Source organism: Ylistrum balloti, unplaced genomic scaffold (assembly GCF_031769215.1).
Source record: "Ylistrum balloti isolate Yb309-2 unplaced genomic scaffold, AGI_CSIRO_Ybal_v1 Utg370834, whole genome shotgun sequence".
In the NCBI taxonomy this organism is placed as follows: domain Eukaryota; kingdom Metazoa; phylum Mollusca; class Bivalvia; order Pectinida; family Pectinidae; genus Ylistrum; species Ylistrum balloti.
In genome coordinates this window covers 194,272-208,065 of record NW_026782481.1, presented here as the reverse complement: position 1 = coordinate 208,065, position 13,794 = coordinate 194,272, and the positions used below count along the sequence as shown (strand labels likewise).

General features: G+C 38.7%; 1 protein-coding gene across 2 annotated transcripts in view; it reads right to left on the bottom strand.

Annotated features, from left to right (window-relative positions):
* Positions 1–13,794, bottom strand: part of LOC132558879 (protein fantom-like) — a 33,874-nt gene that overhangs the window by 3,972 nt on the left and 16,108 nt on the right. Inside the window, exons 23-33 of one of the 2 annotated variants that reach the window (XM_060223495.1) lie at positions 12,516–12,613; positions 12,222–12,381; positions 11,640–11,794; positions 11,010–11,219; positions 8,472–8,675; positions 8,110–8,242; positions 6,903–6,935; positions 2,748–2,807; positions 1,221–1,249; positions 922–967; positions 24–217 (exon numbers count right to left, since the gene is read on the bottom strand). In XM_060223495.1, the coding sequence (XP_060079478.1) occupies positions 24–217; positions 922–967; positions 1,221–1,249; positions 2,748–2,807; positions 6,903–6,935; positions 8,110–8,242; positions 8,472–8,675; positions 11,010–11,219; positions 11,640–11,794; positions 12,222–12,381; positions 12,516–12,613 (1,322 nt within the window). The remainder of the gene's footprint in view (positions 1–23; positions 218–921; positions 968–1,220; positions 1,250–2,747; positions 2,808–6,902; positions 6,936–8,109; positions 8,243–8,471; positions 8,676–11,009; positions 11,220–11,639; positions 11,795–12,221; positions 12,382–12,515; positions 12,614–13,794) is intronic. The other variant, XM_060223496.1, reaches the window with a different exon arrangement.

Genomic DNA, 13,794 nt, shown 5'->3' with positions numbered 1-13,794 from the left:
CTGGCAGTGTATGGTTGACCTACCTTCTTTGCTGCAGCTTTTTTCTGGCTGCGTTTTGTAGGTTTCGGTGCCATGATAACTCCTTCGCTGTCAGACTCCATGACTCCCTGTGGAGTATCAGACTCATGACTGCTTTCCTCTGTCATGGGTGGAGGTTCGGTGGTGAACTGCAGGGTGCCTGAAGGGCTACCCTCAGTTATCTCCTCAGAAATCTCATCTGTAACACAGTTCCCATTATTAGTAACAAGAGTATCAACGAAACCGATGAATGCTCCCCGAAAAAGACTTTATTGGACACAAAATTTTAACAAAGGGTAACAATTCTGTAACAAACTGCCCTAAGTTTGGTAAACAGCACCTTCTCTTAATGTGACCAACATACACACCAAGTTTCATTATCCTTATTATATTGCAAGCGAGGTTACGCTTCAGACACAAAAGGATGGACAGATGGACGGACAAAGCGGTAACTATGTGTTCCCTGAAACATTTTTGGGAAGCATAACAATACGCCTCTTTAGATGTGATTAAATAAGTCCTGATAAATTAGTACGTGTTACCTACCAGAATTATATCATAACTTAACATAAATTAAACTCCGGTTCCTGGAACTGATTTTCTGCAAATATTTATTCCAAAATAATGCTCTGCTTAGCTATAAGTCAGTCCTCATCTAGAACTCTTCAGAAGTGTTACTAACAAAATGCTATTTCTTTGTTCTTTAATAAGCCCACCCCTGACTTTGAGTCTGAGGTAAAATATTAGTTTCTTGGGCTTGAATGAAGAGATGGATTAGTTCTCAAAAAAGTCTTTCTTTGGACTAGAATATCTGCCAAATAAGTACTGAGTGTGTTTCTTTTAGTTTTTCGTTTTCTTTTTACATCACACTAGACTTTCAAGCAATGTTCTTTACATACTCACCTGTACGCTCCTCTTCAAACATAGTGTCGGACATTTTGGATTGTTCCTGAAAAATTGAATAAGAAAAAGTAATTTTAGTCTTGAATCATTGCTGTGTGATTAGAATGAATGATGTCCCCATAGTCCTTGATACTATATTTTCTAACAAGTAGTTCAATTATCAAGATCAAGGAAATCAAAGCAGAATTACTGAACTTGAGCAAATATATTGTAAGTTATAAACCTGCACAGAAAAATAAAGTCAAACAGGAAAATTACAGAAAACTATCAGGAAAGTTAAACACATATTAAAGATCTACCTTTGGACTCTGAATCTCTTCTTTTGTATCTAAAAACAAAGAAAAACAGAAACATGTACTTTTTAATTTATTCAATTTTCGTGAATTAATGGTACTGGTGCAGAGATGAAAAAAAAGACTCTCTAGACCAAAGTCAAAATATTTAATTGTCTATCAAATAATCCTCCATCTTGGGAATTGGTGTAAGAGTTGTGATATATAGCAACCTCGTGGTAGAACAAAAATTCCAGGAACAGTGAGATAAACACTGCACCTCACAAACCATACCATTATAGTCAAACAGTTCTAGACAATCTACAAGCTATCACATATAGTTAAAAATAAAGCATCTCAATGATTAAATGATATTCTACAGCAGAATAATGTTAGATAGGAAAATGAACTTAAGGTCAATTATGAATACTGAAATTAGTTATGATGATGAACACATTACATTAAATACTAAATACTTGTATATCTACGTATTCAGAAGTAAAATAGATTTTTACACGCCTATCACTGCAGGTATGATACTATTGTAACATAGCCGTTTAACACTGAGTTAAATGAAACACTTAAGGTAAAGAGTGGATGGTAACATTACATAGTGTTTCATTCTCTTATTATTTGAATACCTCATGAACATCGCTCTATTGAAGAATGAAAATTATCTTGGTTAGAGAGAGTGTTGCATCATATTTTTCAAATCTTTATTTTCCATAGTCAATATAGCAATACATTCTGTACATGATAAAAACTATCAGAATTTGTTACAGACTGAGTGTCTGGAGTTGGTCCTTACTGGGTGAAAACAGGTATAATTATCCTGATTCTAGGAATGTGAAATATACATTATCACTAGGTTGATGTAGCTAGTATTCTTGTTTGGTAGACAGGCTTACATCCAAATAAATAGCATGCTAAAACACTGTACACTGAAAGCTAGACATAGGTAAATACAAATTCACAGAGCTTGAGATAAGTCCACCATCACCTACAGACATGGGTAATACAGAGACACCAGACGCACAGCCTGAGATATCTGGTATAGATCACCATCACCTATAAGCTACGATGAGACACGTTAAAAGTTAGGGGACATAATATCTGAGGTATATTTGTCCACCATCACCTACAAGCTTGGGTGATATAAAGATAGCAAACAAACAGCTTAAGGTTTGTTCATTCAGCATTCATTCAGCAGACTTGGGTTACAATATATACACCATAACTGAGTGCAGACATACACAATGCATGAAACATTTGGACACATTGCCTCGATCAAAGCTGAGAGAAAAAAAACGAACTGAATCATATGTAACGAAGCATCCTTTTAATTATTCATTACAATGCATGCAAAATAATGTTTATTATGACTTGGTTACCATAACAACAGGGATAACAGCTACCATACCTCGGTGTGCCTGGTTACCATCAGACAACAAAAGGTGGGACTTGTTACCATGACAATGGGTACAAGGGATCATTTATATACAGACATACAGTTGGTATTAATCATCATGCTAAGAAAAAAACAGAGTGACATACTATTACCCTTGAAAATTGTTTTCCTAGCCTTAGGGATTGGCTTTTTACCCTTCTGGCTTCCTAGAACATGAAGTTAACAAAATCATGTGACACATTGCCAATTTCACATTCTCACCTAGGCATTGGTGGCCATGCACCAATATTTGATCACCACTGATATACATACAAAGAGCTCTGATACACACTGACATCAGAACAAAGATATCTGAGCTTGATACCTACACACAGATATCTCACAGGCACTAACATCAACACACAGATACCTCACAGACACTAACATCAACACACAGATATCTCACAGACACTAACATCAACACATAGATATCTCACAGACACTAACATCAACACAGAGATATCTCACAGACACTAACATCAACACAGAGATATCTCACAGACACTAACATCAACACATAGATATCTCACAGACACTAACATCAACACAGAGATATCTCACAGACACTAACATCAACACAGAGATATCTCAAAGACACTAACATCAACACATAGATATCTCACAGACACTAACATCAACACACAGATATCTGACAGAAACTGGTATCAACACATATATATCTGACATACATTGGTCCCCACACACAGATATATCTGACTGATATCAAAAGTCTGCTATCCACACACACATCTGACAGACACTGATATAGAAAGTCTGGTGTCCACAAACACACATATATCTGACTGACACTGATATCGAAAGTCTGGTGTCGACAAACACACACACGTCTGACTGACACTGATATAGAATGTCTGGTATCCCACACAAACACACACACATCTGACGGACACTGATATAGAAAGTCTGGTATCCCACACAAACACACACACACATCTGAATGACACTGATATAGAAAGTCTGGTATCCCACACAAACACACACAAACATCTGACTGACAATGATATCAAAAGTCTGGTATTCACATGCAAACCTCCTTAAAACTAGTACTACAAAAAATATCAACCATTCCTACAACATAGTTATTACAGCTGGAAAGGAAAAAATCTGCCTGAAGATCACCTGAGATAAGCAACATTGAATATAAAGGTTAATGGGTAGGAAGCTTTAAAATGTCATGAAAAAGAAATTGTGATATAGATAATACTAAGATTTGAGTGATATGGTTTCTCCCGGAGGAAATGTGAGACCCTGGGGTTATGAAATTCGATATATCGGTATAGCACCTTAACACCTTTCCACCTAGTATGTAGAGTATGTGATTTTTCCATATTGAAGAGTTAAGGAGAAGACTTCTGAGATCTGATTTAATTTGACCTTTTTTGACCCTGCAAATCAACCCCTGGGGGTCAGCCAGGATCAATAAGAGCATATATACCATCAAGCTGTTATCCTTTGCTCATAATTCTAACCGAGATTGAAATATTTCAAATGGAAATTAAACAAAGTATGCTCAAAAATGTCATTTTCCTAGAGCATCTAAGACCATTCCAACCACACATTACTTTTCCATATCTGGGAGTTCATAAATAGATTTTTGAAATTTTAGTCAATTTGACCCCTTCTGACTCCGCCCATCAACCCCTGGGCGTAAGCAAAGTTTCCTAAAAATGTACCTTTCCTTTATATAGTAAACATTACCCTTACTCCATGGGGAAAATGTGAGATCTTTAAACCATGAAATTAACAATTTTGGTAAAGCAACTAAGATCCTTCCATCCATGAAGAGCATTCACTTCAACCATATATGAATGTTGAGGAGAAGATTTAATTTTTTTTATCAATTTGACCACTTTTGGCCCTGCCCCTCAGGCCCCTGGAGGGTGGGGACCATATAATTTTGGAACCAAGGAAGGTTACTGCAAAACTTCAAAAGTTTTTAAAAAACTGAAATTGTTAAAATTTTACAGATGTGCAAAAACGCCGGACAAAAAGCGATCGCAATAGATCACCAAGACACTTTGTCTCAGGTGACCTAAAAACAAACAGCTGAAACATGTTTTGTCCTGCAAAGAAAAAAAGTTGTTCAATGTGACACGTATCCAATATGAAGGTGATAAGAAAAGCCACACAGCACACAGTGGTGAAATGGAAGTTCCTTTGAGTGTAGTACTGGTTAGTCACACAATACACAACAGTAGGTTCATAGGAAATGTTGTTTGTAAAGATAAACAAAATCAATCAGCTGCTACTTTGCCTCATTAAACAATTCAATTGATGTAAATTGTGTAGAAAAAGAAAATGATTATTTAAATCATAAACAATGTAGAAGACAGAAAAGCGTTTTCACAGAATTTAGAATAACCACAAGAATTTATCATGCTGAAATTTAGTGGACAGTGCAATCAAAACATTTCATGCATACATATTATGTAGAAAGGAAGAAAGATAAAAAAAGTGAACAAGTCATTATAATGTTTATAATATCATGTTTTACAAAGCCAAGTGATAGTAATGATAAATCTATATCTACTAACTACCTACAGCACACCAATCAAAACTGAGTATGTAAGAAGTCAAAGGTCAAGCTGGAGGTTGTGGATGAAATATGTTACCTTTGACCTTTCCATTAACATCAGCCAATAGGCTTTGAGGAGGTTTGACACCACTGGCTGTGTCACTCTCATCATCTGAATCAATCATCTCCTCCTCAATAATCTCATCAATATCCTCCTCCTCTTCCTCCTCGTGGGGGGCTTCCTCTATCATTTCTCTAGATGGGGCTACAAGCACATGCTGGGGTCAGTACTAGTCAGTCAAATACCTTTACGTCTTGATGAAGATGTGAAGCCACAGTGCATGCTTCCAGCTCATATTAAATTGGCAAATTATCACTTCATTTGGGATCAGATGTTAGGGATTTATATGCTTCTAGTTACAACTAGTTTACCATATACTTTTAGTCAGACTGAGGCGAAAAATCAGAAAGCAGCATGCATCCATTGCTGGTATTTAAACAGCCTACTGGCTACTAGTACCTACAGATCAGGGTCAAAGTTCATGATACTACATGTATCTGGTCAGTACTAAATCAGACAACAATCCCTTCATCTGAGGTGAGAGGTGAGAGGTGAGAGGTGAGAGGTCATAAGTCAGGGATTTGTACATTTTCAGTCAGCAATGCTAGTAATTAGTAGCTGAAGCAATCAAATGTAAGTCTTGTGTCAGAAATCAGAAAACTGCATGCTTCCGATCAGTACTTAAGTATCTCTTAGTATATGGTTAAAGGCCAAGAAACTGCATGTGCATGCTTCCAGTCAAGTTCTTTTTAATCTGCTGAAAACTTCCAAGTCTGGGGTTAGAGTTCAGAGAATGCATAGTTATTAAGTTCGATCAAATTTAGCCTCAATCTACAGTCATAAATTATAACATTGCTTATGGTCAGTATCAAATCAATAAAGCTTAGTGAGGGGTAAGGATTCACTGAACCTGTGGTAACTTGGTGTCAGAGAACCAGAGGTAGCTCAAGGTCAAAGATCCCAAGGTAACTCAAGGTCAAAGATCCTGAGGTAGCTCAAGGTCGGGGATCCTGAGGTAACTCAAGGTCGGGGATCCTGAGGTAACTCAAGGTCGGGGATCCTGAGGTAGCTCAAGGTCGGGGATCCTGAGGTAACTCAAGGTCAAATATTCTGAGGTAGCTCAAGGTCAGGGATCCTGAGGTAACCCAAGGTCAAGGTCAGGGATCCTCAAGGTAATCTTGTGGTAACTCAACAGGATCAAATATCAAAGATCCTGAGGTAGCTCAAGGTCAAATATCCTGAGGTAGCTCAAGGTCAGATATCTCAGGGTAACCCAAGAATATAATCTCATGGTAATTCAAAGTCAGAAATCTCGCGATAACTCAAGGTCAGGGATCTCAAGGTTACTCAAGGGAACATGCTTATGCACAAACACTTCATCAGATGATAAAGTGTACATAAATGATACAAAATACAGGACTAATCTAATCTGGCAAAATAACAACACACATTCTATAAGTACTATGTACTAGCTGATCATTTAGCCGAGGCAGCACTCCTTAACATACAGTCAACAAAGAACAATATCCCGAGTAAGCTCTACATTACCTAAAGTGTACTGATCAAAGTATTTAAATAACACTAAAAATGATTTTAATAATGGATATGAATTATTAAACATGAACATTAGCAATATATATCGGATCCATGTAATTGAGTACTCACTCTGGTGGTCTGGCATGTGAATACTTGGTTGTGCTGAAAAAGATAAAGAAAAGTACATTCACAAATATGTATAGCTTTAACAGAAATGAAAATTACAGAACTGTTAGTAGACATCTATATAAATTCTTTTGACATCTACATAATGTCTTTTGACATCTATATGAAGTCTTTTGACATCTATATGAAGTCTTTTGACATCTATATAATGTCTTTTTACATCTATATAGACTTTTGACACCTACATGAAGTCTTTTGACATCTACATAATGTATTTTGACATCTATATGAAGTCTTTTGACATCTATATGAAGTCTTTTGACATCTATATAATGTCTTTTTACATCTATATAGACTTTTGACACCTACATGAAGTCTTTTGACATCTACATAATGTATTTTGACATCTAAATAAAGTCTTTTGACATCTAAATAAAGCCTTATAATATCTTCTGACATCTATATGAAATGTTTTGACATCTATATAACATCTTCTAACATCTATATAAAGTGTTTTGACATCTATATAAACAGGTATATTATAGACATTTGACACATACCTTGGTAAAACCTCCATTTTGTCTCAAACCACAATCAGTTATACAAATGAAACACATGAAACCGCCCAAGCTATAAATGTTGTTTTTGTAATCATTGAAAATCAAAAGAAGACAAACTGCTGGTAAAACCAACCTACATTTCCAGTGTAAGTAAGGAAGGAATGGATTTTTACTGACTCTGTAGCAAGTAAAAATATGTACTAAGCCTGTTCTATACTTATCTGGTAGGGTTTCTGTCACTAAATCAGACTTACCTGGTAGGGTTTCTGTCACTAGATCAGACTTACCTGGTAGGGTTTCTGTCACTAAATCAGACTTACCTGGTAGGGTTTCTGTCACTAGATCAGACTTACCTGGTAGGGTTTCTGTCACTAGATCAGACTTACCTGGTAGGGTTTCTGTCACTAAATCAGACTTACCTGGTAGGGTTTCTGTCACTAAATCAGACTTACCTGGTAGGGTTTCTGTCACTAGATCAGACTTACCTGGTAGGGTTTCTGTCACTAAATCAGACTTACCTGGTAGGGTTTCTGTCACTAGATCAGACTTACCTGGTAGGGTTTCTGTCACTAAATCAGACTTACCTGGTAGGGTTTCTGTCACTAAATCAGACTTACATGGTAGGGTTTCTGTTACTAGATCAGACTTACCTGGTAGGGTTTCTGTCATTGAGTCAGACATACTGGACGGCATGATATCAGAAATCACTCCTTTCACAGCATCATTGACGAGTGATGGCTCTTCAGCTGTATCTTCTTTGTGGAGTCGACGCTTTGGAATTTTCTACATTAAACATGAAGAAGAACAATAATCAAAAACACAAATTACATTTTCATTGATTTCTCACAAGAAAAACATAGCAAAATGTGAAAAAAAACTGACACATATTCAATAAGCATGATAACAAAATATCACTACATAATCATATATTGATGTAAAAACTATAGAAGGCATTTATCAAGGACAGAAATTAACAGTAATTCTTGTTAGGTGAGAACTCCTGGATCCTGACCTTAGCTGGCTCTCCCTCCCGACGCTCTGGTGGTGCTGGCATAGGAGTGGAAGTAGCTGTTGGGTCAGGGAACTTGGCTGCTACCCTTGACTTCTGTTTGACTGGTGTGATGTCAGATTCAGCCACAGACTGCCTATCTGAGTCTGAATGTTCCTGTTGTGGTGAGGCGTAGGGTGGTGCAACTGGTTCAATCACAGGTGGGTCCTGGAAAATAAACAGCAGTTTAATAGGATCCTAGAAAAATGTGCAGCAGTTAAACAAATGGATAATGCTCAATTTTTGTCATAATCTATGTAAACCAGACATGTATGTATACAGCTTTATGGGTGTGACCAGACATGTATGTATACAGCTTTATGGGTGTGACCAGACCTGTATGTATACTGCTACAGGAATGTCATCTTACCTGTATGTATGTGACCAGACATGTATGTATACAGCTGTATGGGTGTGACCAGACCTGTATGTATACTGCTGTATAGGTGTGACCAGACCTGTATGTATACTGCTGTATAGGTGTGACCAGACCTGTATGTATACAGATGTATGGGTGTGACCAGACCTGTATGTATACTGCTGTATGGGTGTGGCCAGATCTGTATGTATACAGCTGTATGGGTGTGACCAGATCTGTATGTATACAGCTGTATGGGTGTGACCAGACCTGTATGTATACAGCTGTATGGGTGTGACCAGATCTGTATGTATACAGCTGTATGGGTGTGACCAGACCTGTATGTATACTGCTGTATGGGTGAGACCAGACCTGTATGTATACAGCTGTATGAGTGTGACCAGATCTGTATATATACAGCTATATGGGTGTGACCAGATCTGTATGTATACAGCTGTATGGGTGTGACCAGACATGTATGTATACAGCTGTATGGGTGTGACCAGACCTGTATGTATACAGCTGTATGGGTGTGACCAGATCTGTATGTATAGGGCTGTATGGGTGTGACCAGATCTGTATGTATACAGCTGTATGGGTGTGACCAGATCTGTATGTATAGGGCTGTATGGGTGTGACCAGATCTGTATGTATACAGCTGTATGGGTGTGACCAGATCTGTATGTATACTGCTGTATGGGTGTGACCAGATCTGTATGTATAGGGCTGTATGGGTGTGACCAGATCTGTATGTATAGGGCTGTATGGGTGTGACCAGATCTGTATGTATAGGGCTGTATGGGTGTGACCAGATCTGTATGTATACAGCTGTATGGGTGTGACCAGATCTGTATGTATAGGGCTGTATGGGTGTGACCAGATCTGTATGTATACAGCTGTATGGGTGTGACCAGATCTGTATGTATACTGCTGTATAGGTGTGACCAGACCTGCATGTATACTGCTGTATAGGTGTGACCAGACCTGTATGTATACAGATGTATGGGTGTGACCAGACCTGTATGTATACAGATGTATGGGTGTGACCAGACCTGTATGTATACAGCTGTATGGGTGTGACCAGACCTGTATGTATACTGATGTATGGGTGAGACCAGACCTGTATGTATACAGATGTATGGGTGTGACCAGACCTGTATGTATACTGCTGTATGGGTGTGGCCAGATCTGTATGTATACAGATGTATGGGTGTGACCAGACCTGTATGTATACTGCTGTATGGGTGATACCAGACCTGTATGTATACAGCTGTATGAGTGTGACCAGATCTGTATATATACAGCTATATGGGTGTGACCAGATCTGTATGTATACAGCTGTATGGGTGTGACCAGATCTGTATATATACAGCTATATGGGTGTGACCAGACCTGTATGTATACAGCTGTATGGGTGTGACCAGACCTGTATGTATACAGCTGTATGGGTGTGACCAGACCTGTATGTATACAGCTGTATGGGTGTGACCAGATCTGTATATATATATACAGCTATATGGGTGTGACCAGACCTGTATGTATACAGCTGTATGGGTGTGACCAGATCTGTATGTATACAGCTGTATGGGTGTGACCAGATCTGTATGTATACAGCTATATGGGTGTGACCAGACCTGTATGTATACAGCTGTATGAGTGTGACCAGATCTGTATATATACAGCTATATGGGTGTGACCAGACCTGTATGTATACAGCTGTATGGGTGTGACCAGACCTGTATGTATACTGCTGTATGGGTGTGACCAGACCTGTATGTATACAGCTGTATGGGTGTGACCAGACCTGTATGTATACAGCTGTATGGGTGTGACCAGATCTGTATATATACAGCTATATGGGTGTGACCAGACCTGTATGTATACAGCTGTATGGGTGTGACCAGATCTGTATGTATACAGCTGTATGGGTGTGACCAGATCTGTATATATACAGCTATATGGGTGTGACCAGACCTGTATGTATACAGCTGTATGAGTGTGACCAGATCTGTATATATACAGCTATATGGGTGTGACCAGATCTGTATGTATACAGCTGTATGGGTGTGACCAGACCTGTATGTATACAGCTGTATGGGTGTGACCAGACCTGTATGTATACTGCTATAGGAATGTCACCTTACCTGTATACGGACACCCTTCGGCATGATGTATGTATACTGCCATCTAAGCTCCATTTCTATGGTTCCATTGATTTTGCCGTTGGCTCCTTTAAGCTCAAAGATACCCTGGATGGACTTATTGTGAGCTAATGGAATGAGTGGTACATCTGCGATTCCTAAGTATGCCGTCTGCTCAGGGTCAGTATCATCAAATACAAACACCTTCAGTTGCTAGAAATAAAAAGAAGGATAATAGTCTTGTTTAAACACCACTAACTACAAGGTGGCCCTTCTCTCCAACATAACCATTCTCTGAAAAATCCTCAAAAATGTCTCTGTATGGATTCATTGCCCGTCAGTTCTTGTTTTATTCAATCACACTGAAATTTTTACTTGTTATGTAAGAAACTGCTTCACATGAACCACCATCACTTAACACAACAATGAACATAAACTCTAAATCTGGAAAGGGTCTGAATAAACAGAAACTCTAACATCCATTTACAGTGAACATGTATCAAAACAAACGTCAATACATAGATATAGATTTCAGTGAAAGGAATTTACGACATGGCTGGTGCTATTGCTAAACTCACAGCAGAAAGTCCGACCTAGTTCTGAGGATTTAGGATAAAACTGCACGAGACTTACATATGTTTTGAGGTAGTGGTCCAGTTCTTTGGTCATCGGTACTGGATAGGTCATGTGATCATTATACTCTGGGTTGTTGGTACTTGCGAGAATCACTGTATCATGGTCATTGAAGTCAAAGAACTGATAGATAACATAAGGCGATGGCTGAACATCTAAAGAAAAAAAGAAAAAAAAAATTAAACTATTCTGATAATAAATCATTAATTGTGATTGATTTCACTGCTTATAAACAATAACATAAACATCAAAACATCATCAAACAACACAATTAAAACAATATAGTTGTCTATAAATTTATCTTATAGTAACTGGTAAGTCTGATGATACAGGAGTAAGGCATCAAACAAAATCAATTTTACACGTATTTTTGTGTTCTCTATTGACATAAGATAACATCAGAACTGAGAGAATAAGACAGCTGGAAATAACAATTAACCTTTATTGCATCTAATTGATCGGTAAACTTGGAATATCAACAATGTCCGAAATCAAACAACCTAGTCCTATCTCTGATGACACTGTTGCTAGAAGCAATGCCAAAGTCTAACATTTATTGTTTCTCTTTTAATGTACACTTACGCTCTCGTCTTGGTTTGAGGTTAGCACAACGTAAGATTTTCACATGAAGTTCGTTAACATTATCTGCTGGCCTCTTGACAGCGGTCTCATCCAGTGCCTGTAACGCTTCAGTTGCAGCCTTTTCATTTGAGGTCACATATCCCAGGGCTTTGGTTCGTTCCTAGTTATATTGAGATTAAATCATTATGTTATAATCTGTAGTTATGGTTTTCTGTTAGCGCTGGTAAATTTTTTTCTAATGTGTTTTAATTTGAAAAAAAAATGAGTAAGATAATGCAAACTAATTGGATGTACCTTGTACAAACGGAGGGCCTGGTCCATTGGCACACGTAGCCTTATCCAGTACTCCACACTCCCAAAACCAATACCAGTACCACCACTACTGTCAACACCTGTAATTACATAAGGTCGCACTGTTAACAGTACTAGTTAAATCAGTCTGACATACACACATACTGGTCACTTCAGTATGACAGACACACATACTGGTCACTTCAGTCTGACATACACACATACACACATACTGACAGACACACATACTGGTCACTTACAGACACACATACTGGTCACAGTCACACACACACACAGGTCACATGGACAGACACACACACAGGTCACTTCAGTATGACATACACACATACTGGTCACTTCAGTCTGACAGACACACATACTGGTCACGTCAGTCTGACAGACACACATACTGGTCACTTCAGTCTGACAGACACACACACAGGTCACATCAGTCTGACAGACACACACACAGGTCACTTCAGTCTGACATACACACATACTGGTCACTTCAGTATGACAGACACACATACTGGTCACTTCAGTCTGACAGACACACATACTGGTCACTTCAGTCTGACAGACACACACACAGGTCACAGACACACACAGGTCACATCAGACACATACACACATACTGGTCACTTCAGTATGACAGACACACATACTGGTCACTTCAGTCTGACAGACACACATACTGGTCACTTAAGTCTGACAGTCACACATAGTGGTCACTTCAGTATGACATACACACATACTGGTCACTTCAGTCTGACAGACACACATACTGGTCACGTCAGTCTGACAGACACACATACTGGTCACTTCAGTATGACATACACACATACTGGTCACTTCAGTCTGACAGACACACATACTGGTCACGTACTGACAGACACACATACTGTCACTTCAGTCTGACAGACACACACACAGGTCACATCAGTCTGACAGACACACACACAGGTCACTTCAGTCTGACATACACACATACTGGTCACTTCAGTATGACAGACACACATACTGGTCACTTCAGTCTGACAGACACACATACTGGTCACTTCAGTCTGACAGACACACACAGGTCACAGACACACACAGGTCACATCAGTCTGACATACACACATACTGGTCACTTCAGTATGACAGACACACATACTGGTCACTTCAGTCTGACAGACACACATACTGGTCACTTCAGTCTGACAGACACACACAGGTCACAGACACACACAGGTCACATCAGTCTGACATACACACATACTGGTCACTTCAGTATGACAGA